At 32.7% G+C, this 27,604-nt stretch overlaps 1 protein-coding gene across 1 annotated transcript in view; it reads right to left on the bottom strand.

Annotated features, from left to right (window-relative positions):
• The window catches only part of MUSK (muscle associated receptor tyrosine kinase), a 198,133-nt gene that overhangs the window by 126,100 nt on the left and 44,429 nt on the right, over window positions 1–27,604 (bottom strand). Inside the window, exon 3 of the mRNA XM_051962588.1 lies at window positions 173–324. Coding sequence (XP_051818548.1) covers window positions 173–324 — 152 coding nt within the window. The remainder of the gene's footprint in view (window positions 1–172; window positions 325–27,604) is intronic.

The following is a 27,604-nucleotide window of genomic DNA, read 5'->3' as shown; positions in this document are numbered from 1 at the left end:
AAAAGGTTTTGCAATTGTCAATGCTGAAAAATTACTCATGCATATATCTTGTAAATAAAAAGTTATAATAAAATAGAATAATTCACAATATAATAGATCTTTTAAAAAATCAAAGAAGGTTATGATTATTTTGATCTAAAGGCCTTCCTATTAATCACTTCATGGTACTTACTCATTTTTACTTGCAAGGCCCCACAACTCTCAGCAGCAACTCCTACTCCATTATTAGCAGTACAGCAGTATATACCATCATCACTGTCTTCCACACTCAGAATAGTTAGAAGCTGTCCATTCTCTCTAATGCTATATCGAGTATCAAATAGTCTGAAAAACAGGCAGGTTGGATAAAGAAAACTGCATAGTCTCTCAAATTCAATTAAATTCAACCAAGTTATGAAGAAGTATCTAGTATAATAATAATAGAAATTAGTAATAATAATGATGGCCAACATTCATATAATACTTATGTGCCAGGCACTATGCTAAGTGATTTACAATTACTATCTTATTTGATCTTCACAACAAGTTTGAGATGTAGGTACTTTTATTATCCCAATTTTATAGATTATGATATAATATAAGATTGTTTTATATATATAAATATAAAATCTTTTTGTAGTAAATTTATTTATTTTTAGTACAATTTATTTTATGAATCATGTTGAAAGAGAAAAATCAGAGCAAAAGGGAAAAAAACATAGATGAGATTAAAAAAAAAAAACAAACAAAAAAAAAAGAAGTGAACATAGCATGAGTTGATTTACATTCAGTTTCCTTAGTTATTTTTCTCCATACAGATGGCATTTTCTCTGCAATGTCTACTGGGATTGCTTTGAGTCACTAAACCACTGAGAAGAACCAAGACTTTTATAGCTGACCATCACACATTCTTGCTGTTATTGTATACAATGTATTCCTGGTTTTGCTAGTTTCGCTCAGCATTAGTTCATGTAAATCTTTCCAGGCCTTTCCAAAATCAGCTTGTTCATAATTTTTATAGAATGATAATATTTCATTATTTCCATATACCACAACTTGTTCAGAGAGTCATCTATTATTTTCTAGTTCTTTGCTACCATAAAAAGAGCTGCTACAAATATTTTTGCACATGTGGGTCCTTTTCCCTTCTTTAAGATTTCCTTGGGGGGCAAAGCCAAGATGGGGGAGAGGACCCTCACTTACTAATTACCGAATTCAGCTTCAGAAATAGTGCTTGACTAGTAAAATCCATGCATATTGGGAGTACAACAAATTACCAGCCAAAGATAATTTGGAAGATTGCCAGAAAAGATCTATGTTGATCAAGCAGGAGGAGGCCAGCACAGGCAAGGAGGCAGAATACAGAGGCTAGCCCACATTGAGTGCATAGGGGGTGAGGTGTGGTCTCTGTGGGTGGAGAATTTGCAGGGAAGACTCTACCACAGGTGGGATGCTCCACTTTGGTTGCAAAGCAGTACATCAGCAGAGAAGTTATACAAAAGCCAAAGGTAGAGTGTACTCCAAAATGCCAGAATTTAACAGGACCTGGCCACACCCACCCAGCACCAAGAGTGACTTAGCACAATCACAGTGCAGCTGTGCAGCCACAGTCCACAGCGAGGGGCTCTGCCCAAGACAGTGACACTTCCACTGCTCAGCCACTTCTCCCAGGGTAGCTGCTGTTCTGCACAGGGGGTTCTGCCCAGGGCAGTAGCACTTCCACTGTAGGACTCTTCCCTGGGCAGTAACACTTCCACAGCAGCATGGCTACTCTTCACAGCCTGTTCACAGGACAGCTATTCCCCATATATCAATGTTCTGTAGAGGAAGCTGAGAACCTCCTTGCCCTGAAGGCAGACCCTAAGGGATTTTTAAAAAATGAGTAAAAAAGCCAAGCGAATTCTAACTATAAATAGCTTCTATACAGAAAGAGAGCAGATTTCCAACCCTGAGGAAACTAATAGCAGACAATCTCCAGACAATACCCCAAAGAGAGATATAACCTGGTCCTCATAATACAAAGCTCTCCTAGAAGAAATTAGAAAAGATATTAAAAGAGAGCTAGAAGGAAAATGGGGAAAGGAAAGAAAAGCTCTGCAAGAGAGTATGGAAAAGGTACATAACTCATTAAAAGAAAGATATGATAAAGTAGAAAAAGAAAACAACTTCCTGAAATGTGAAATGGAAAAGGTAAAGAACTCTCGGGGAAACAGAATTAGTGAATTGGAAAGGATAAAGAACTCCCAAAAAGTAGGATTTGTGAATTGGAAAAGATAAAGAACTCCTAGGAGAGTAGGATTTGTGAATTGGAAAAAGAAAATAACTCATTAAAAAAAAATAGTGAAATGGAAAAAAAATTCATAGAACAAAACAACTCATTTAAAAACTCAATTGGACATATACGAAAAGAAGTAAAAAAAAGTTAATGAAGAAAATAACATATAGAACAAATAGAAATGAATGATTTGTTGAGACATCAAGAATCAGTCAAACAAAACCAAAAAAAATGAAAAAGTAGAAAAAACTATTAAATATCTACTTGGAAAAACAACAGACCTGGAAAATAAATCTAGAAGAGATAATCTGAGGATTATTGGACTTCCTGAAAAATTATGATGAAAAAAAAAAAAGCCTAGACACTATTTTGTAGGAAATCATCAAAGAGAACTGCCCAGATATAATAGAATCAGAAGGTAAAACAGGCATCGAAAGAATTCACTTTCTGAAAGAGACTCCAGAATGAAAACTCCAAGGAATATTGTGGCTAAATTTCAGAACTATCAGACTAAGAAAAAAATATTACACGCAGCGAGAAAAAAACATTTCAAACACTGAGGAGCCACAATAAAGATCACTCAGGATCTAGCAGCTTCCACATTAAAAGAATGAAGGGCCTGGAATATGATATTCCATAAGGCAAAAGAACTTGGAATGTAGCCAAGACTAAACTACCCAGTGAAGCTGAGCATTTTCTTCCAGGGAAGAAGATGGACATTCAATGAAAAAAGTGAATTTCATTTATTCCTAATGAAAAAACCAGAGTTAAAAAAATTTGACCTCCAAATATAGGACTCAAGAGAAGCATAAAAGATAAAAAGAACTCTTGAGAACTGTATTTCTGTTATGGGCATACATAAAGAGTGCATATATAATTTGATTTTACTGTTATAATACAAAAAAATAGGAAAGTAGGCATGAAAAGGGGATAGTATCAAAAAAAGGGAAAAGGGGAGATAAAAAGAGGGAAATTACATCCCACAAAGAGGCAAAGGAAACTTATCATATCTGAGGGAATTTAGGGATGGGAAGGAACATTGTGTGAATATTATTCTCATCTGATTTCGCTCAAAGAGAAAATAATAAACATATTTGGTTTACAGAGAAACTTTTCTCACTTCATTAAAAAGTGGTAGAGGAAAAGGGAAAAGGAAAAGAATAGGCTAAATAGAAGGAAATACAGAAAAACAAGGGAAAGGTAAAAGAAAGAGTGAGGGACTCAAAGGGGGTGAGAGGGATTCTAAAGAGAGAGAGCTGTGTGAGGCAAGTGGTACCCATAAGTTTAATACTGGGGAAGGAGGTAAGGAAGGAAAGGAAAGGAAAAGTATAATCTGGGGATAATAAGATGGCAGAAAATACAGAATTAGTAGTTTTAACCATAAATGTGAATGGGATGAAATCTCCCATAAAGCAGAGGTGGATAGCAGACTGGATCAGAAACCAGAATCCTACAATATGTTGTTTGCAGGAAACACATTTAAAACACAGTGATATGTAAAGAGTAAAGGTAAAAGGCTGGAGCAGAATCTATTAGGCTTCAGGTGAAGTAAAAAAAAAAAAAAAGCAGGGGTAGCCATCCTTATCTCAGATCAAGCAAAAGCAAAAACTGATCTAATTAAAAGAGATAAGGAAGGACATTATATCTTGCTAAAGAGTAGCATAGAAAATGAAGCAATATCAATATGTACCAAGTGATATAGCATCTAACTTCTGAAAGGAGAAGTTAAGAGAGTTATAAGAATAAATAGACAGCAAAACTATAATAGTGGGAGATCTCAACCTTGCACTCTCAGAATTAGATAAATGAAATCACAAAACTAATAAAAAAAAAAAAGAAGTTAAAGAGGTAAATAGAATATTAGAAAAATTAGGTATGATAGATCTTTGGAGAAAACTGAATGGAGACAGAAAGGAGTACACTTTCTTCTCAGCAGTTCATGGAACCTATACAAAAATTGACCATATATTAGGACATAAAGACCTCAAAATTAAATGCAGAAAGGCAGAAATAGTAAGTGCATTTTTTTCAGCTCACGATGCAATAAAAATTACATTCAACAAAAAGCTAGGGATAAATAGACCAAAAAGTAATTGAAAACTAAATAATCTCATCCTAAAGAATGAATGGGTGAAACAGCAAATTATAGGCATAATTAATAATTTCACCCAAGAGAATAACACCAATGAGACAACATACCAAAATTTATGGGATGCCACCAAAGGGGTAATAAAGAGAAATTTTATATCTCTAGAGGCTTACTTGCATAAAATAAAGAGAAGATCAATGAATTGGGCTTGCAACTTAAAAGCTAGAAAAGGAGCAAATTAAAACCCAATCAAATACTAAACTTGAAATTCTAAAATTAAAAGGAGAAATTAATAAAATTGAAAGTAAAAAAAAAAAACTATTGAATTAATAAATAAAACTAAGAGTTGTTTTTATGAAAAAACCAACAGAATAGATAAACTTTGGTAAATTTGATTAGAAAAAGGAAAGAGGACAATCAAATTGGTAGTCTTAAAAATGAAAAGGGAGAACTTTCCACCAATGAATAAGAAATTAGAGCAATAATTAGGAGTTACTTTGCCCAACTTTATGCCAATAAATTTGATAACCTAAGTAAAATGGACGACTACTTTCAAAAATATAGTCTGCCCAGATTAACAGAAGAGGAAGTAAATTGCTTAAATAGTTCCATTTCAGAAAAAGAAATAGAACAAGCTATTAATCAACTCCCTAAGAAAAAATCTCCAGGACCAGATGGATTTACATGTGAATTTTACCAAACATTTAAAGAACAGTTAACTCCAATGTTATATAAACTATTTGAAAAAATAGGGAATAAAGGATTCCTACCAAATTCCTTCTATGACACAGAAATGGTACTGATACCTAAACCAGGTAGGTTGAAAACAGAGAAAGAAAATTATAGACCAATCTCCCCAATGATTATTGATGCAAATATCTTAAATAAAATATTAGCAAAAAGACTACAGAAAATCATCTCCAGGATAATATACCACAACCAAGTAGGATTTATACTATGAATGCAGGGCTGGTTCAACATTAGGAAAATTATTAGCATAATTGACTATATCAAAAACTAAATTAACAAAAAACATATGATCATCTCAATAGATGCAGAAAAATCATTTGATAAAATCCAACATCCATTCCTATTTTTAATAGGTGTTTTTACTTTTGAGAATATAGGAATAAATGGGCTTTTCCTTAAAATAGTCAGTAGCATCTATTTAAAACTGTCAAAACGGGGATAAATGGAACCATTCCCAATAAGATCAAGAAAGAAACAAGGTTGCCTACTATCACCATTACTGTTCAATATTGTATTAGAAATGCTAGCTTCAGCAATAAGAGTTGAAAAAGAAATTAAAGGAATTAGAGTAGGTAATAAGGAAATCAAATTATCACTCTTTGCAGATGATATGATGGTATACTTAGAGAATCCAAGAGATTCTACTAAAAAGCTATTAGAAATAATCCCACCTTTAGCAAAGTTGCAGGATAGAAAATAAACCTACGTAAATCATCAAAATTCTTATATATCACTGTGATAACCGCGTATTTAAAATCAGCTGGAGTCAGAAATTCAGGTTAAGGGAAAAATCTTCAATCTTTATTGAAGTGAAGAGGTGAAAAAGGATTGCGATAGCAATATGGGCAAGAAAGATTGCGATAGCAATATGGGCAGCTGCGACAGGAAGCCAGCTAGCAGAAGGGGATTGGAGATGAAGAGCTGTAGCAATGGCAATGCGAGCAGCTGTGTCAAGATGCCAGCCAGCACTCTCTCCTTCTGCTTCCCTTTCCACTCCCTTGCCTCCATCCACCAGAAACGTCATTTCCTATACAACACATCGGACTTGCACAAAGAGTGGGCAGGGGCCATTCTTTCTCCAAGCATATATATTAATAGAATATGGTCCAATTACTACTTAGCCTCACGTGCTTGAGACCTCAGTGCATCAACTCAAGCCTCAGCCCATTACATCTCACTAACAAAATCTAACAGTTAGAGATACAAAAAGAAATCCCATTTAAAGTAACTGCCGATAGTATAAAATATTTGGGAATCTATCTACCAAGGGAAAGTCAGGAACTATATGAGTAAAATTACAAAACACTTTCCACAAAAATAAAGTCAGCTCTAACCAATTGGAAAAATGTTAAGTGCTCTTAGATAGGTTGAGCAAATATAATAAAGATGATAATACTACCTAAATTAATCTATTTATTTAGTGCTATACCAGACTCCCAAAAAACTATTTTAATGACCTAGAAAGAATAACAATAAAATTCATATGGAAGAACAAAAGATCAAGACTTTCAAGGGAATTAATGAAAAAAATCAAATGGAGGTGGCCTAGCTATACCAGATCTAAAAGTATATTATAAAGTAGCAGTCACCAAAACCATTTGGTATTGGCTAAGAAATAGACTAGTTGATCAGTGGAATAGGTTAGACAGAACAAAATAATCAATAATTTTAATAATCTAATGTGTGACAAACCCAACAATCCCAACTTTTGGGATAAGAATTCACTGTTTGACAAAAACTCTGGAAAAATTGAAAATCAGTATGGCAGAAACTAGGCATTGACCCACACTTAACACCATACACCAAGATAAGATCAAAATGGGTTTATGATCTAGGCATAAAAAATGAGATTATAAATAAATTAGAAGAACATAGAATAGCTTGCCTCTCAGACTTGTGGATGAGGAAGGAATTTGTGACCAAAGAAGAACTAGAGATCATTATTGATCACAAAATAGAAAACTTTGATTATATCAAATTAAAAGGCTTTTGTACAAACAAAACTAATGCAGACAAGATTAGAAGGGAAGCAATGAACTGGGAACATTTTTACAATTAAAGGTTCTGATAAAGGCCTCATTTCAAAATATATAGAGAATTGACTCTAATTTATAAGAAATCAAGCCATTCTCCAATTGATAAATGGTCAAAGGATATGAACAGACAATTCTCAGATGAAGAAATTGAACTATTTCTAGCCATATGAAAAGATGCTCCAAGTTATTATTAATAAGAGAAATACAAATTAAGACGATTCTGAGATACCACTACACACCTATCAGATTGGCTAGGATGACAGGAAAAGATAATGCGGAATGTTGCGGGGGGGGGATGTGGGAAAACTGGGACACTGATGCATTGTTGGTGGAATTGTGAATGAATCCAACCATTCTGGAGAGCAATTTGGAACTAAGGTCAAAAAGTTATCAAACTGTACATACCCTTTGATCCAGCAGTGTCACTACTGGGCTTATATCCCAAAGAGGTCTTAAAGAAGGGAAAGGGGCCTGTATGTGCAAAAATGTTTGTGGCAGCCCTTTTTGTAGTGGCTAGGAACTGGGAATTTAATGGATGCCCATCAATTAGAGAATGGCTGAAAAAGTTGTGTTATATGAATATTAAGGAATATTATTGTTCTGTAAGAAATGACCAGCAGGACGATTTCAGAAAGGCCTGGAGAGACTTACATGAACTGATGCTGAGTGAAATGAGCAGGACCAGGAGGTCATCATATACTTTAACAGCAATACTATATGATGATCAATTCTGATGGAAATGGCTCTCTCCATTATTGAGATGAACCAAATCAATTCCATTTGTTCAATAATGAAGAGAACCAGCTACACCCAGTGAAAGAATTATGGGAAATTAGTATGGACCACAACATAGCATTTCCACTCCCTCTGTTTTTGTCTGCTTGCATTTTTTATTTTCTTCTCAGGTTATTTTTACCTTATGTTTAAGTCCAGTTTTTCTTGGGCAGCAAAATAATTGTATGAATATGTAAACATATATTGTATTTAACATATACTTTAACATATTTAACATGTATGGGTCTACCTGACATCTAGGTGAGGAGATGGGGGGAAGGAGGGAGAAAGTTGGAACAGAAGGTTTTGCAAAGGTCAATGCTGAAAAATTACCCATGCATATACTTTGTGAATAAAAAGCTATTAAAAAAAGATTTCCTTGGGATACAGACCCAGTAATGGCACTGCTGAGTCAAGGGGTTAAGCACAGTTTCAGAGCCTATAATACATAATATAATAAGGATATAAATTCATAATGGTGAGAGCTGCATAAACAGAATAAGCTGCCTTAGTAGATAGTTATTTCATAATCACTGGAGAGAAAAGAAGCTGGATGACCATGTTCTATCAGGTATGTTATATGGGATTGAAGGAACTGAATTCAAATGACCTCTGAGAGTTCTTGCAGCTCTGAAATTCTAAAACTTTAAATACAATTTAGGACTTAGAATGAACCAAGCATAGAAGAAGTCCAAAAGACTTATGATAAAAGTTCACTAAAATCATAATGGATTCACCAAGACAAAGTCAGGAACTATATAAACACAATTATAAAACACTTTCCAGACAAATAAAGTCAAATCTAAATAATTGGAAGAATATCAAGTATTCATGAATAAGAAAAGCTAATATAATAAAAATGACAATTCTAGCTAAATTAATATACTTATTCAGTACTATACAGATCAAACTGCCAAGAAATTACTTTACACAGTGAGAAAAAAAATAACAAAGTTCATATGGAAGAACAAAAGGTCAAGAATTTCTGGGGAATTAATGAAAGAATGCAAATGATGGTATACCAGGCCTAAAATTATTATAAAGCAGTGGTCATTAAAACCATTTGGTACTAGCTAAGAAATAGAGTAGTCAATCAGTGGAATAGGTTAGGGTCAAAAGACACAATAATCAATGCCTATTGTCTAGTATTTGATAAGCCCAAAGACTCCAGGTTCTGGGATAAGAACTCACTATATGACAAAAATTGATGGGAAAATTGGAAACTAGTATGGCAGAAAATAGAAATTGACCATCTATTGACCAATCTATCTATTGACCATCAGCTAATACCCTATACCACAATAATGTTAATGCAAATTAAGACAACTCTGATGTACCACTACATACCTCTCAGATTAGCCAAAATGACAAAAAAAGATTATGATAAATGTTGGGGGGATGTGGGAAAACTGGGACACTAATGCATTATTGGTGGAATTGTGAAATGATTCAACAGTTCTAGAGAATAATTTGGAGTTATGTCCAAATTGCTATCAAACTGTGCATATCCTTTGATGCAGCAGTGTCTCTGTTAGTTCTATATTCTAAAGAAATTGTAAAAGGGGGGAAAGGACCTACACATGCAAAAATGTTTGTAGCAGCTCTTTTTGTAGTGGCAAGGAGCTAGAAATTGAATGTTTGTCCATCAGTTGGAGAACAGCTGAATAAATTATGGTATGTGAATGTTATGGAATATTATTGTTCTATAAGAACTGATCAGCAGGATGATTTCAGAAAAGCCTGGAGAGCCTTATATGAACTGATGCTAAGTGAAGTGAGTAGAACCAAGAGAACATAGTATATAGCAACAAGATTATGCAATTACCAATTTTAATGGATGTGGCTTTTTTCAACAATGTACTCTAATAGACCTGTTCCAATAGGCTTGTGATGAAGAGAGCCATCTGCATCTAGAGAGACTGTGAGGACTGAATGTGCATCACAACATAATATTTTCACCTTTTTTGTTATTTTTGCCTTGCCTTTTGTTTTCTTATTTTTTAGTGCTGCATGATAATTGTGGAATTATATATACAAGAATTGTTCATGCTTAGCATATATTGTATTATTAGTTGTCTAAAGGAAGGGAGTGGGAGGAAGAGAGGGAGAAAAAAATTGGAACACAAGATTTTGCAAGGGTGAATGTTGAAAACTATGCAGTTTCAAAAATAAAGAAAAGCTTTTTTTTAAAGGAAGAATCATTTGCCTGTTTTAAAAGAAATTTCACTCAGAAAACTGTCATCTAGGAACCCATTTTCCAATTGCCAGTATTGCCTATGGCAGATTTTTAACTAAAAGGTCTATGACCTTTTACTTCCAACTTTTTGCAACCATTAAAAATAAAAGCAAAGCAAAGCAGAACAAACAAACAAAAAAGATAAAACCTTGTTTTTACAGATATATTGAACTGTATCTTAATCCATAGAGGTCAATATGAACATACCCAAACTTTCAACTAATTTGGAGGTTGAGAGATCATGATGACCACATACCAGGGAAAAAGAGATGAGTCACCATGACTAATCGTGTGCTAATGATCCTGATGTAAGAGGGAAAATTATAGAAATGAACAGTGGAAATAAAGTATAGTCACTTTATTTTCCAGGAGCTCACAGCAGAAAAAAAAAAGTTATCCGTGGGCTTAAATGAAAGTTATCATGAATTAAAATAAATTAAATTAAAGTTATCAGCATTAATTTTAAAAGTAATAATTAATAGTTATTATTAATTTGTAACTAATAATTAGTTATGTAACATATATGGTTGAATTATATATAGTTAAAATAATTATAATTGTTAATTATAATAGTTATAAAAATAAGTTTTAATAATAATAGAATTCAGAAATATTTGCAATTCTGCAGGAGACATAGATTATGTGATTTAGAAAACAGACTTAGAGATGAAAGGAAACTTCAAAGTTATATAGTCCAACCTCTTCATTTTATAGACACTTGAGGAAAATGAGGTTCAGGGAGGAAATGGCCTCCCAAAGTCATACTTGAACTAAGACTCACTGATTCCATATCCAAGACTCTTTCTACTGATCCATGTTCCTACCCTACTCTCTCTTCTTTTAACTGTTTTGTTGATTTAGGGAAAGAGCTTAAAGATTATTTTATTGACACCATAACATTAAATTTAAGTTACAATTTTAAAGATGAAGATTTGTAGCAAAGTTCATTAATTGATCCATTTTCACCTACACATGAATTGTATTTGTCTCCAAAATTACTATCATCAATTAATATAATAAACTCAACCCATTTAGGGAAAAGTTTAAAATTGTGATTGAGATTTTTATGAGAAAATCATAAAATGTTCCCTCCATTTCTTAAATTCTCCAAATTACCAGATAAATATGAAAAACTATATATATGAATCATTTACTGCAAATTCTTGGAACACTTTATTGAATGGGAATGTTTATAGATTATTAATCTATTTGTAAATCCCAAATGATGGATAAAGAAAAGTTATAGAATTATATTCAGATTCTAGATTTCAAGTAATATTTAATTCAGTGAATATGACTAGATATGATGGTAACAATTGCATTTTCAGGAAAAAATTGTATTCAAAAATGCACACTTAAATTTCTTCATTATTCACATTTTCTTCATTTTTTTTTTTGTTTGTTTAGACCAGAGCTTCTGAAATTTTTTTCACTCATAGTCCATTTTCTCTAGGGAAATTTTTAGGCGACTCCAGACATATAGGTATATAAAATAGTCATATATATATATATATGACATATATATCAAATATTTACTAACAATAAATTATAATTTCACAACTCCTACATTCAGTTATGTGAACCCATATGGAGTCACAACTAACAGTTTAAAAAGCTTTTGTTTGATCAGTAAATGAAACTATAAAGCAAAATCTGATCTGTAGCATTGTCTATTTCTGAAGTATAAATGTTCACACTGAAAACTTGGCAATTGATTTTTGGAGTCCATCATACCCCTGAATACTACCCAGATTGAGACAAATGTAAAAATAGATACCCTACATCCCAATATAAACAAACAAATTTTTTTTTACATTTTCAATTGTTACTTGAATCAATATTTTCATTATTATTATCAATATTAGTACCTGGCCCTTCCATAATCATATTTCTAGCTCCATTCCTCCTTTTCTTCTCACTTTCATTTATATAACATCATTTTTAAAAATTAGAGGTAACATGTCAGTAAAAAGAATTGGCCTTTGAATTAGGGATTCAAGTCCTGCTATTAAGACATATTGACTTTGTGACCTTTGACAAGTCATTTAGTTACTCTGTGCCCAGTCAACTCTCTAAGTTTTAGAAACCTATAAGACTGTAATTTGCAGGCTAATTGCTGGTTTTCAGAGGTATAAGGAGTTTTCTCACTTGGAGTTTCCTATAACATTGTGGTCATATGTCTAGACACCCTTCTCCCCATAAAATAATATGCTTTATTTTATATGATATTCAAATATCTATCCTTAATATACTATTTTTATGTTTGTGTTTATTTCCATATTATATATGTATGTACCATATTTGTGTCTAATGGTAGCCATTTATGGAAGAAAAAAGTTACAAGATCACTTCATTATATATTTAAAAGGAATTACAAGTTGTACATCATAGATTTTCAGTTTTATGTAAGCACAATCTTTTCCCCCAGTTCTATGTTTTGAAAATTCTTATTTATTATTTATTTATTAAGTTCAGGATAAAATAATAAGAGAAAATTATATATGTGATTTAAAAAATTTCAGTTTATTCCATAAATTAATAAATATATATACATTGATAGTATACATTAGGTATCGATGGTTTCACCCATGTTGCTTCTACTACTAATGTAGACTGCAACTACTCCACATAGTATAATTAAGTGAATTGCTATTCCCCCTGCCTGGTGTTAACTGCCAATCTCCTCCCCCTCCAAGAGAATACATCTTTTTGTTTTCTAAACTTAGTGGATGGAAGACACACATTAGGCCTATTAATGATTCAGTAATTAGAGCATATTCAATTGAGTAGGAGGACATGCAGGTTCAGCTGACACTCCTGGAGTGACTCTGTAAGAACTAAGGTCCTACGAATCTAGATCATAATGAAGCATGAGAATAAAACTCCAGAAGAAGAGACAGTCAGTTAGCTAGAGACACATAGCTTTAAATATCTGTAGCTTAGATCTTTGACTTCATTGGTACAAAGAAATTCCATTGAGGAAACTAGCAGGATAGTATGCATGTAGGTGTGTGTATACATATCTACATATGTATACACACATATATATGTATATATATGCGTGTGTGTATGTATGTATACACACATTTACATATATATGATGTTTAAACTTTGTTTTTATACTAAACTTAACGGATATTTTTAAAATTGACATTTGCATATATATAGCAGAACAGAAAAAAGGATTGTACATAAAACAACAGATTATATTATGTTCAACTTGCTTTTAAAAAAAAATCTAAAACTTCACCCAGTCACTTTCAAAACTGTCTTAATAGTCTGTGTTTATTTCTGATTTATTTTTGTCTCTATTTAAAAAGATACTTCAACAACTCTTTTTTTTTTTTTTTGCTATCCTACTCCTAGTCTCTCTTGTGCCTCCCCCCTTTTCCTCCTCCCTTCCCTAAGCCTTTGTATTAATTCACATTTTTTCTTTCTAGTTGTAATAAATAAAGTTGAGGAAAATGTTTTGTAAACCTTAAGATCTACAAAATTTTGAAAAGTAATGTAACATAGTAATGAGTCAGCCTTGGAATCAAGAAGACCTGAGTTTAAGTCTAGCCTCTGAAACATACTGGCTGTGTCTTAGCTGGGCTAATTACCTGACTTCTCAGACAACACTGAAACTATAAGTTCCAGAGAAAGTATTAACTTGAAATGATACTTTTTCTACTTTATGTTTGAGAGACTCAGTAACTGTATGATCCTGGGCAAATCACTTAATCACTTTTTGCCTCAGCTTCCTAAATTATTAATAACAAGAACATCTCTCTCTCCCTCTTAGAACTGTTGGAGAATCAAATGAATTTGTATTTGTAAAGCACTCTTCTATAGCCCCATGTGGTTTACAAAATATTTTCTCATTATAATCCTGTGGGGTTGAAATTGTATTATTATATGAAATAGGAAACAAAAAATATTATCATTATTGCACTATGAAGCAGTAAAAACTCATAAGAATATGTGATTTAGAAATGTAAATATGGGGAGAGGCTAACAAGTAATAGCTATATCAACATACTGGGTACTCTATCCTCAGACAAATAGCCAAATTATATTGTACACCATTTTAAATATACAGAAACGTTATTTTAGATTTAAAAAATTCCCTTTTTTCCATCATTATTCTACATTGGCTGGAGAGGTAGACAGGATAATATCAGAGAATATACATGTGTATACATATTTGTACTTATAAATAAATAAATATATATATATATATATATATATATATATATATATATATATATAATTTGTTGCATGTTTTATATTATAGTATAAAATGTAATTATATGTTTTATATATATATATATATTTATTAAAAAGTTATTGCATAATTGTCCTATGGCATTATTTTCCTGGATAAAACGTATTTTGTTCTCAACTACTTCCCATGATAAATACAAAATTCTAACATGTTTTCTTAAAGATTTTTTTGGGGGAAGAGAAGAGTGCTGAGGATTTTTTGTTTTTAGAAAAGGGTAAAGTTTTCTCTTTTATATTAATGCTGACATTCTATGATCAACCACAAAATGGCAAAGAATGTATTGTTAGAGGAGAAGACAGGCTGTTTGCAGATTTATTTAAGCTTATGCAATTCCTGGTGGTTTACTTGGTACAGTTTTCATGACCAAATACAAAGGATTTGAATATTTTGCAGATGTCTTTGTGGTATGAGGTTTTCTCCTCATTCATCAAACAATTCACACAAGTTTGGAAATTTACAATCATTTGCATCATTGCTGCCATATTAGTAAAAATTGCTTTGGGATTGTGGCAGACACAGAATTATAGTACCCAAAGTAGGCTTTTCAATTGCTTTTCTTCCCCTTTTACTGATACCTTGTCAGATGTCAAACCCATAAAACAAGCTTGCTATTTCTCATTGGCTTTGGAATATTTGACTTGAAATGAGTTAAGTCTCAATTCATTGGTAAAGATTTTAAGGATAGGCTTCTAAACCCGAGGCATAGACTTTTTAAATGAATAGTCTCCTTAAGTATGATTAGAAATACAGGAATTTTGGTAATCCTTGTATAAATGAATGAAACATTTCATTTTCCACATTTCTCAATTTTCATAGTATTGTTTGTAGAGCCACAATTTTCTCAGTGGGTATGTACTCCCTATGTAAAATATGGATCTCAATTCCATGACACTTTCATTCTTGGCAATTCTTTTATTCCTTTACAATAATAATAATTAATATTTATAAAACATGTAGTTTTACAATCTGAAAAATACAAATAATATCTCAAAAGCCTCATTTCTAAAATAGAGAATTGACTGAAATTTACAAGAACACAAGCCATTGTCTAACTGATAAATGGTCAAAGGATATGAGCAGACAATTTTCAAGTGAAGAAATTAGTTAATTTCTAGTCATATGATAAAATCCTCTAAATCACTACTGATCAGAGAAATGCAAATTAAGACAACTCTGAGGTACTACTGTGCATCTCTCAGATTGGATAAGATGACAGGAAAAGATAATGATGAATATTGTAGGAATGTAGGAAAAGTGGGGCACAAATATATTGTTAGTGGAGTTATGAACTGATCCAGCCATTTTGGAGAACAATTTGGAACTATGTCCAAAAGAACTATGCCCTTTGATTCAGCAGTGTCTCTATTGGGTAGTAGTAAGATTAGGTCTAGGGCGTCCTTGATGGTATAGTATGGATGGAAGGGGGTTTTGTCTGAATCTGGGTTGATGCCTGAAGGGTGGTTGGAGCCAGTTTCATGAAGAAAAGAATTTCATGAAGGAAAAGGAGGTGAACAATGGCTAGTGCTATCATGATGAAAGGAAAGATGAAGTGGAATGTGAAGAATCATGTGAGAGTGTATTCCAAAGAAATCATAAAAAGGAGGACCTACATGTGCAAAGATGTTTGTAGCAGCCCTTTTTGTTCTTTGACAAAGAACTGGAAACTGAGTGGATAATCATCAGTTGGAAAATAGTATATATATATATATATATACATACATACATACATATATATATATATATACATACATACATATACACACACACATACATACTGTGGAATATATAATATTACACATAACATATATATGTTATGGAATATTATTGTTCTATAAAAAATGATCAGCAAGATGATTTCAGAAAGGCCTAGAGAGACTTACATGGACTGATGTTAAGTAAAGTGACTAGAACATTGTATACAACAACAGCAAGATTATATGATGATCAGTTCCTGATGGATGTGGCTCTTTTTAATAGTGAGGTGATTCCTGCCAGTTCCAATGCTTTTGTGATAGAGCCATCCACATCCAGAGGGAGAGTTGTGGGGTCTGAGTGTGGATCACAACATAGTGCTTTGTTGTTGTTTGTTTGCTTTTTGTTTTCTTTCTCATTTTTTTTCTTTTTTGATCTGATTTTTCTTGTGCAGTAGGATAATTGTGGAAATATGTATAGAAGAATTATACATGTTTAAAATATATTGGATTGCTTGCTGTCTTGGGGGAGTTTGGGAGAAGGGAGGGAAAAAAACTTTGGAACACAGGGGTTTTGCAGGGGTGAATGTTGAAAATTTATCTATTCATGTATTTTGAAAATAAAAAGCTTTAGTTAAAAACAAAAACAAATATCTGTTTGACTCTCACAATAATCCTGGAATTAAGGGCAGTGTTCTCACTATCTCCTGTGTTATTCTCCTTTTTTATTATTATAGGAAAGAAAACTGTGGTACATAGAGATTAAGTGACTTGCCCACAGTCACACTGCTGGTGAGTGTCTAAGACCATTTTCTACTCTTATCCTATATGACCCCCTTGACATTTAATACTATTGAAATAATTATTTATTAAGCATTTACTATGTACCAGGTACATTGAGCTAAGCATTTTATAATTATCTTATTTGAGATCTCATCTCCATTTTTTAAGTTGAGGAAACTAAGATATAAAGAGATGTTAAATGACTTGTCCAGAGTAGTTAAGTATCTGAGGAAAGATTTGAACTCAGGTCTTCCTGAGTAGGGACTCATCATTTTAAGCATTGTACTATCTAGCTGCCTCTAGAAGAAAAAAAGGGTAGAAAGTCCATTGCTTGGGTATTTTTTTCTCTCTGATACTAAATCCTCAAGTTTTTTTCTATCTCTGATCTTTTGCTGCTTTCTCCATTAAATATGTGTATTCTCTAAAGATTTATGTGTGGCCTTCTTCTTTCCTTCCTCTCAACTCTTACATGGTCTCACTGACTCTCAAAAAATTGATTTTTACCTCAGTAGATAACTTTCAAACTATATCTTTATCCTTCACTTCCCATAGCTCTATATTTCTATATACTTACTAGATATCACCACCTGTATGTCTTAATGTTACCTCAATTAATCTGTCCAAAACTTAATTGATTATGCAGCCTTATTCCCAAACCTATCATTAAAGCTATTTTTCCTATTTCTGTTGTTAACATTATGGAGCTTCTAGTAACTGATGTTGATATCTTTAGTCATCTTGGATTCCACTCTCTCATACCCAACATTAAATGAGCTATGAAATCCTATTGCTTCTAGCTTTGTATATCTCTTTTATTTATGACCATCCTTTAGATTCTCGCTACAATCTCACTCATTCAGATCCTCACCTCTTCTCATATATGTTATTAAATAGCTTTTCTCTTTTCATTCTGTCTCTTTTCCTATCTACCCTGTTAGGGTAGCCATCCTGTTAGGTGCTTGCTATTTGACTAATCTCAATGCATTTCTATAATCATAGCTCTTCTTTACCAAACAACAAAAAACCAAAATGTTTCTCTATGACTTCCCACTTTCTTTTAAATAATGATTTTCTTTTCCTGTCCTACATAGCGAACTTAGGAAGATGGAAGCAGCTTGAATACTTACATCCCAGAGAATATATAAAAAGTATTCAATGAGTTATAAATAATAAATGTAAATGGCTACTTTAAAGACAAAAATATTCATTCAGAGTCATTCAGAGGGAAAAAAAGATTTGGCATGCCAAGGAAAATAATTATAAAAAAGGAATGATGGCATCATAGAATAACCAGATTTCAAAGTAAATTATAATATTGATCTTATCAAAACTATTTGGTAGTATTTTTTAAAACAGAAGAGAGCTAACGCTGGCATAGGGGACAAGAGTTGGCTTCAGAGTCAGAATCAAATTCATATTTCATCTCTGAAATATGATGGTTCTATGATGGAAAAATAATCTCTCAGTGTTCTAAGTAACTGTAAGATGATTAAATTGCAGATCTAATTAAATTGGTAAACAGATTTTCTCATTCAGTAGTTCCTTATGCCAATGAAATTACAATGCAATCCCTATTCCTTTTTTTTTTTTTAATTTTTTATTGATAGAATGCATGCCAGGGTAATTTTTTACAGTATTATCCCTTGCATTCACTTCTGTTCTGATTTTTCCCCTCCCTCCCTCCACCCCTTCCCCCAGATGGCAAGAGTCCTTTACATGTTGAATGAATTGCAGTATATCCTAGATATAATATATGTGTGCAGAACCAAACAGTTTTCTTGTGGCACAGGGAGAATTGAATTCAGAAGGTATAAATAACCCGGGAAGAAAAACATAAATGCAAGCAGTTTATATTCATTTCCAGTGTTCTTTCTCTGGGTGTAGCTGCTTCTGTCCATCTTTGATCAATTAAGGCTCTCTTTATCAAAGAGGTCCACTTCCATCAGAATACATCCTCAAACAGTATCGTTGTTGAGGTATATAATGATCTCCTGGTTCTGCTCATTTCATTCAGCATCAGTTCATGTAAGTCTCGCCAGTCCTCTCTGTATTCATCCTGCTGGTCGTTCCTTACAGAACAATAATATTCCATAACGTTCATATACCACAATTTACTCAACCATTCTCCAATTGATGGGCATCCTTTCATTTTCCAGCTTCTAGCCACTACAAACAGGGCTGCCACAAACATTTTGGCACATACAGGTCCCTTTCCTTTCTTTAGTATCTCTTTGGGGTATAAGCCCAGTAGAAACACTGCTGGATCAAAGGGTATGCACAGCTTGATAACTTTTTTTAGCATAATTCCAAATTGCTCTCCAGAATGGCTGGCAATCCCTATTCCTAAAACCAAACCAAAACAAATAAACAAACAAACAACAAAAAAACAAAAAAAACCCAACCAATCACTAGACTAGACTAGGTACCCAAGAATACAAAATATAGTAATCTAGTTTTCATAAGACTACAAATTACTCAGTGAGGAATTCTATATATGACAATATTACTTGGAAAATTAGGTGGCAGTTTGACAGTAATCTACAATCATTTCCTACAATAAACTGCCAATGGATACACAGTCTAAATATTAAAGATCATATCACATTAAAAAGGGTTTTTTTTTTTTTTAAGATAATGATAAATGTTGGAAGGGAAAACTGGGACACTAATGCATTGCTAGTGGAGTTGTGAACCGATCCAACCATTCTGGAGAGCAATTTGGAACTATGTCCAAAGAGTTATAAAACTATGCATATTTCCAGCAATGTCTCTACTGGGTCTGTATCCTAAAGAGATCATAAAAGAGGGGAAAGGACCTACATATGCAAAGATATTTGTAGCAGCTCATCCTGTAGTGGTAAGGAATTGGAAATTGAGTAGATGTCTATCAGTTGGGGAATGGCTGAATAAGTTATGGTATATGAATGTAATAGAATATTATTGTTCTATAAGAAATGATCAGCAAGCTGATTTTAGAAAAGCCTGGAAAGATTTATATGAACTGATACTGAGTGAAGTGAACAGAACCAAGAGAATGCAATACACAGTAATAACAAGATTATATGATGATCAGTTATGATGGACTTAACTTTTCAACAAGGTGATTCAAGGCAATTCCAATAGATTTTAAATGGAAAGTGTCATCTGCATCCAGAGAGAGAACTATGGAAATTGAATGTGGGTGAAAGGATAGTATTTTCACCTTTTTGGTTGATGTTTTTTTGTTTGCTTGCTTTTTTTTTTCCCTAGTTTTTTTCTTTTGATTTGATTTTTCTTGTGCAGCAAGATGAATTTAGAAATATGTTTAGAAGAAGTGCATATGTTTAACCTATATTGAATTGCTTGCTGTCTTGGGGAGGATGAGGGAAAGGGAAAAAATTTGGAACACGAAGTTTTGCAAAAGTGAATGTTGAAAACTATCTTTGCATGTATCTGAAAAAATAAAATACTATTTAAAAAATTAAAAAATAAGGTGAGGAAAAAAAAATTTCTCTTTTTTCCAGAACAAAATCAATGCAAGAAAGAAAGGAAACTGTTGACTTAGGGAGAGAAATCTTTAAATTTCTTAATAAAAATTTAAGTAAGAATTAGCTTAATGATTCCAGAAAACAATTTGGAATCCTATGACAAACGTCATTACATAGATATTAATAATCTAATCAAGTGATTTCACTGCCTAGCATTTGACCAAAGCGGGAGGGAAATACCCCACAGATATGAGAATATTAATAGAAGCTTTTCTGTGGCAGCAAAATTCTGAAAACAAAGTGGGTGCCCATGAAGTAGAAAGTAGCTGAATAGAAAGTGATCTATGAATGTAATGTAATATTATATTGCAAGAAATGTGAATATCAAGAAATCAAATAAGATATTAATACAATGATGCATAGTAAAGCAAAGAGACCCAGGATAACAATTATGACAATGACTAAATTTGATAATAAACCTAAAGACTATTTATCATAATTTTCTTTCTAGTTTAGATATCAGAACTATACTTGTCTCATAGAGGGAATTTAATATTGCACTCTATCTCTAGTTTTGCAAACAATTTATGTAGTACAAGGACTTGATCCTGTTTATATTTGATAGGATTCACTTTTTTAAATAATAGCTTTTTATTTTTCAAAATACATGCAAAGATCGTTTTCAACATTCACCTCAGCAAAATCTTGTGTTCCAGATTTTTCTCCCTCCTCCTCTAGACAGGAAGCAATTTAATATAGGTTATACATGTACAATTTTTATAAACATATTTCCACATTTATCATGCTACACAAGAAAAATCAGATAAGATTCATTTCTAAGTTTACCAAGGCTTACTATCTTTTCTTTGAGAGTTCATTTATAGCTTACACAATTTCTATTTCTTAGATTCTGTCTAGATTCTCTATTTCTTTTTACTGTCTAATCTGGATACCTTTGAATTTATGTAAATATTAATACATTTAATTAATTTTTTTTGTTCCTGTCACTTTCAACATTTCCTTCTCATTGCTCAGAATAAAGGTCAAAATAGTAGGTCCCCTCATTTATTTTTCTATCTTTTGAAAGATGAAATTATCAGCATAGTGAATCAAGAATGTATTAGCTGGGAACAGCTAGATGGTGTAGTGGATAGAGTACCAGTCCTGAAGTCAAGAGGACCTGAGTTCAAATTTGATCACAGACACTTAATACTTCCTAGCTATATGACCCTAGGCAAGTCATTTAACTTTAGCAAAAAAAAAAAAAAAAGTATTAGCTACATTTTTCATGTACTAGCAAAATATTAGAAATTAAGGGGATACGCACTGATTGAGGAATGCTTGAACAAATTATGATGTATAAATGTAATGAGATACTATTATTCCATGGGAAATTTTTAAATGGACAGTTTCAGAAAAGCTTTGGAAGACTTTATGAACTTATTTTCAGAGTAAAGTGAACAGAACAGAACAGAATATTTTGTATAATAATAAAAACACTGAAGGTAAACAACTTTCAAATACCTAAAATCTCAAATCAATGCAATGTCTAATCATGATTCCAGAGGACAAGGTGTGTGTGTGTGTGTGTGTGTGTGTGTGTGTGTGTGTGCGCGAGATTGAGAGAGAGAGAAAGAGAGAGACAAAGAGACAGAGACAGACACAGAAACAGAGACAGAGACTCAAGATAGAGAATAAGATCTAGTTTTAGACATTACTAATAGAAATTTATTTTGCTCGACTGAATATTTGCTACAAAGGTTTTTGTTTTGTTTTGTTTTGTTTTTGCAACAGGAGAGAAAGGAGAAAGAAAGAAATACTTCCTAATTGAAAGAAAAATTTAAAAACTTTATTCATAGCAATAAAAGACAGCAGAATTTCTCTTATCGCTTATAATGCACTCAGTCTTTACATAACTGATAAGGACATTATCTTTCCCCGTAGAAATGCAATGCAGTGTATACCATCAGATGTGGTCACTGAAATAGCTGGTTTTATTTAAATGGTTTTCTTTATTACCAGAAGGGTTTAATGAAAGTCCAGAGAGTCAAGAGGAAATTACTGGCATAAAAACAAAAGGCAACAACAAAACTTTTAAAAATAATGACTGCTCTGTTTTATGAGAACAAATTCATTAAAGTTCCCATCTCAACTATATCTTTTCTCTTTGTTAGCTTTGAAATCTGCATCAGGAATTCATCATCCATTTCCTCCATCTGGTCTGGTGGTTATTAATAATAATGACTGAAATTTATATTGCAAAAACATAGTTGTAAAGCACTTTAGGCATAGTGTGTCATTTGATCTCAACAATTTCCCTGTGATATAGGTACTACAGATAATATTATTCCCATGCAACAAAGAAAGACACAGGGAATCAAAAAACTTCAGTGGTTTTCTCACAATCCTATACTTTCCAAATGTTCAAGGTAGGATTAGACACCAGAAAATTGCTGATGCTCAGTTTTTCCAATACTAGGCAACTTACAGTTATATAGTTGTTATCTGTAATATCTTTAGTGCTCACTAATTATGTTTTAGAAGGACATAAAAACTTTGTCTGATTTTAATTGTTAATTTATATCCACTCTGTCATTATGTCTTCCACAAATAACTTGCCTAAAATTTTCCCAGGTTAATACAATGTTTATTTCTATCTTCTCTTTATAGTCATTCATCATGTTTCCTTCTAAGTTGAATGGATTTTGATACACACATAGTGTGAGATAGTTATACATCTATATGTATATACATGCATATTTTGTTGTTGATACACATATATAGTCATACATATAAATTATATATTTATATTTAAAGCAATTAATAATTAATAATAAACAAGTAGTTTTATAAGAATAATTGCATTTTACCATGTGAATGTGTGTGTATGTTTTACGGCATATTCTCAGTATCAATTCTTTTACTTATATTATATTAATAACTTACAACTGTATTCCCATTCCATGAAATGCTGTAATGAACACTTGATAGTTTTATAGGTATTTGAATAAGATATAAAATAATGTACTAATAATTAGTACATTATTCTCCTATTTCACTCCAATGCAGCAGAATTTTTCAATAGGTCCCAGCCTCAAAAGAGATTTTTCCATTATTAAATGAAGTGTGATTCTTTTGGGCTAGGCTATGAGAGAATTGACTATTAACTTAATGGGGGTCAGCTTTCCCTCATTATTAATTGAAGCCTATTGGCCAAGCCTACAATAGATCATGTTATGCTTTCAGTTAGAGATATATATGACTTGGAGACCACACAGGACAGTTGACTGGAAGTATGGAGAAAGAAGGTAGGGTTTTATCTACTGATCTCTCTCAACTGTGAAGATGTAGGATCATGACAGATCACTCCTACTTTTCTCACTTACTTTCAAAGTATGACATGATGAGGCAAACAGATGCTTCATCTTGCTGCTGCCTTCTCTTTTCCTTCTAGTGGTCCAAGACAGTAGCATCCTTTAAGGTAGACAATTGTCTTTTCAAATTGACCACCAAAAAATAGCAGTCTTAGAGATGAACAAAGCTTCCTCTTATTCTTATTTTTCCATTTTTCTTTCTGCTTGACATCTATCTGTTTCTTTCAAGAGTTGAAGGGATACAGTGTCTAAGGCAGAATTCCAACTCAGGTATTTATCTGCACGTTATCTCTAGACACATGTTATATGTTTAGGATTACTGCCAATAGATTAAATCTATTTTTTATAATATAGAGTAATAATTACTTTTGATAAAGTGATATGTTCACCACTGAGCTAGACATCAATGGTGGTTGATTCTCCACTAATAAATTCACATTCTCTCATCTCAGTAGATCTCTGGTAATTTAGACCTAATAATCAGAAAAGTGAGTGTAAGTACCATTATGGTTTTGGGGCACACCAAATTTAATCACTGAAAGCTGAGGATTTTCTTTTTTTTTGCAGGTGGGTAAGAAATGCCCTCATTTTTTTATTCACTTATTCATTTTGAATTTCCCCTTCCTTATGTAATGGAATATTATTGTCCCATTAAAAAATGATCAGTGGGCTGATTTCAGAAAGGCCTGGAGAAACTTACATGAACTGATGCTAAGTGAAGTGAGTAGAAGCAAAAGAACATTGTAACAGCAACAACAAGATTATATGATGATCAACTGATTTAATGTAATTCCAATAGTTTTAATATGGAAAGGACCATCTGCATTCAGAGAGAGGACTATGAGGGCTGAATGTGTATTACAACACAGTATTTTCACCTCTTTATTGTTGTTGTTTGCTTGTTTTTTTTTTTTTTTTCTCATTTTTCCCCTTTTGATGTGATTTTTTTTGTACAGCATGACAAAGGCACAAATATGTTTGGAAGAATTGCAGTTTAAAAATTTTTTCACTTCTCTCCTATAGCACCAATTGTGATAACCATCTCATCAAGGCTCAGTGACATTGATGAGGCATCTACTTTGTCCTTCTGTTAGTAAAGTAAGAAACAAAAATAACAAAAAAAAGGATTTCTGTTTAGAAATGTAAGTTCAAATCATAGTTTTCTTTCATGTATTATTATTATATCTTTATCCCTGGAATTGCAATATGTATGTGAAGAGAAAATTTATAGTCTCATATAAATTATCATTTATTAAAGGATATAATCATCTGGGCCAGTCTTTCTAAAACAAGATAATATTTCTTTACCTATTGGTTATGATTGGCAATTCCTTATTGTGGCATATAAGTGACCTTGGGTTTTTGAAGCCTTGCCAAAAGAGTGTAATCTCTACTAGAACCAAGAAAGATGGATTAATAAATATTTCTAAAGCATCTGCTATGTTCCAGGTCCTATGCTAGGATGCTAAGATACAAATATAAAAGGTAAACAGGAGTCAAATATAGGCCTTGTGACAGACTCTGTCTATTGTATAAGTATCAGCTAAAATATGACTTTAAGATGATCTAAAACTAGGTGGATCTTGAGTGATGGCTTTTATTTTTTTGTCAATAACAACTCTTAAAAACCATCTAACAAGGTGGAGAAAAGTTGCAATGTGCCTTGCTAGAAAGATTAATGAAACACAAAAAAATCATAGATTTCCTGGAGAACTCAAGTTTTGAAAATGTAAGTACCAGCTAAGTGAATAAAACTTGAGAATGATTTTTTTCATTTGTTGCCTAAAACAAATGAATGAAGATAATTAATTACTATCTGGACAAGCTAGCTAATTTCTTTTTAATTGTTGACTCAGGTATAGAAGTGGGTTTATTGTTGCTGTTGCTGTTTGTCCTTCATTCTCCAAGAGTACCACGGCATCAGGGAGATGATACTGTGGCACCCAAGTGAATTGAATTTAAGTGAGGGAGGGTTGTGCAAGGTCACCTGCCTCACTTTCTCCTCCAGAGCCATCTGGGTCCGTGGTAAGATATAGGCCAGGATGAATGGAGATGATTCTGGATGAATTGGGAGAACTTTGACCTTTTTAAGCTAAGATCATCAATAGGTTTCAGTTTGACTAAGGCAAAGTGAATATTTATTGAGATATAATCATTAAACTAAAGAGAGGAAGGAGACATCCTCAGAGTTAGAACTTGGGTTCAAATTCTACTCCAACATTTTTGACCATGAAACCTAGCAAGTCATTTAATCATAGTCCCTCCCTGAAACTTCCTAACTATATAAATTGTAAAACAGCTGCAGGACTACATAAGTAGAAAGAGTTTCTTCACTGGGAGTTCCCTACCCTGCCAAATAAAATCATAAATTCCGATAAAACAAAATTATCTCACCAAACTCTTAATTTAATCTGCTACTCCTTGCTATATGTCACAGTGTCTGTGACATTGTCTGATTATTGTTGATCATGTGTTAAGTCCTTTTTTTAATCTAATATCTTTTGAAGAGATGATTGAGGATAAGGTGGGCCTCCTTTGGATATCATCCAAAGGGTTTATTACTGGAAACATCAGGGGGACCTCATTATAATAGTTTCACCTTTTATTCCTTCCTGGGGCATGAACTCTGGGAATAACATTAAAATCAGGCCTGTCTTAAAATGGTTTCTTAAAAGGCACCATTAACTTTAATATTCACGTGATTTCATTTGCTGATTTTGAATTATAAGATTTTAGTTGAGAGGGAGGCCCATGTAATTACCCAGTGTTCAGAGGATTGATTCTAACTGGCCCAAACTAGTAACCAAATTCTTATTTATCTTGGTGGCTTATTCTGGGTCCAAAGTCTGAGCCAAATTATATGCAATTAATCCCAAACCAAAACAAAAAAGAAATGCTTATCTGGCTCCACTCTGTTGCCAACAATACAAACCTCATAACATTCATTTGCAGATGCTTAACATTCTCTCACTGTCTAGAGATCAAGTCAGAGTGAACAATGCTGCTTACCTAATCAATTTCCTGCCGTTTAGAATGTCAGAGATGGCCTTTGGAGTAAAACTCATTTGCTACAGTTTTATGAATATCTAAAGAATGTGTGTCAGGATGGGGGGATAGTGGTGGGGGGAGGGGATTGAGACTGGAAAATATGCTTACCTTGTGTGACTTTAAAAAGTAATCACAGGACTTGCTCTCAAGGGAGAAAACTACTCTTCCTGAGTTCAAATCTGGTCTCAGACACTTATTAGTTGTGTGATCCTGGGCAAGTCATTTTACCTCTGTTTGCCTCAACTTCTTCATCTGTAAAATGAACTAGAGAAGGAAATGGCCATTCCAGTATCTTTGGCAAAAAAAAATTCAAAAACGGAGTTATGAAGAGGAGGACATGAGTAAAAAATGACTGACAGAAAAAAAAAGATAGAGAAAAAAGTTTTAAATGACCAAACAATAACAAACCTGAGTTCAAATCATATTCCTTGATTTAGTAGGTATGTGAATCTGGGCAACTCAACTAACATTATTGAACCTGCTTTCCTCAGACAAATAAAAATGAGAATATTTATCTCTATTTCTCTTATGTAGTTATATATTTATTTATCTTACTTATTTCTTCTTATTTTGAGGGTCAAAAATAAAGGAATTTGAATTTTTTTGTAAACTGTATGTATGTATGTAAAGAATTATTAGCATATATATGAAAAGAGTTTGTACACCCTAATAATTTATAAAAAATATAAAATTTTTATCTTCCACTGACAGTTAACTTCAAGAGTTGAAGGATAAAAATAAAATGTGAGTTACTCATTAAATAAGGGAGAAATCATGCTTCATGTGCTTGGGACACAATTTATAATATCAATACATTGCAACATAATTTGCTCAG

This window comes from Antechinus flavipes, chromosome 1 (assembly GCF_016432865.1).
Source record: "Antechinus flavipes isolate AdamAnt ecotype Samford, QLD, Australia chromosome 1, AdamAnt_v2, whole genome shotgun sequence".
Taxonomy (NCBI): Eukaryota; Metazoa; Chordata; class Mammalia; order Dasyuromorphia; family Dasyuridae; genus Antechinus; species Antechinus flavipes.
This window is presented reverse-complemented; position numbering and strand designations above follow the sequence as displayed.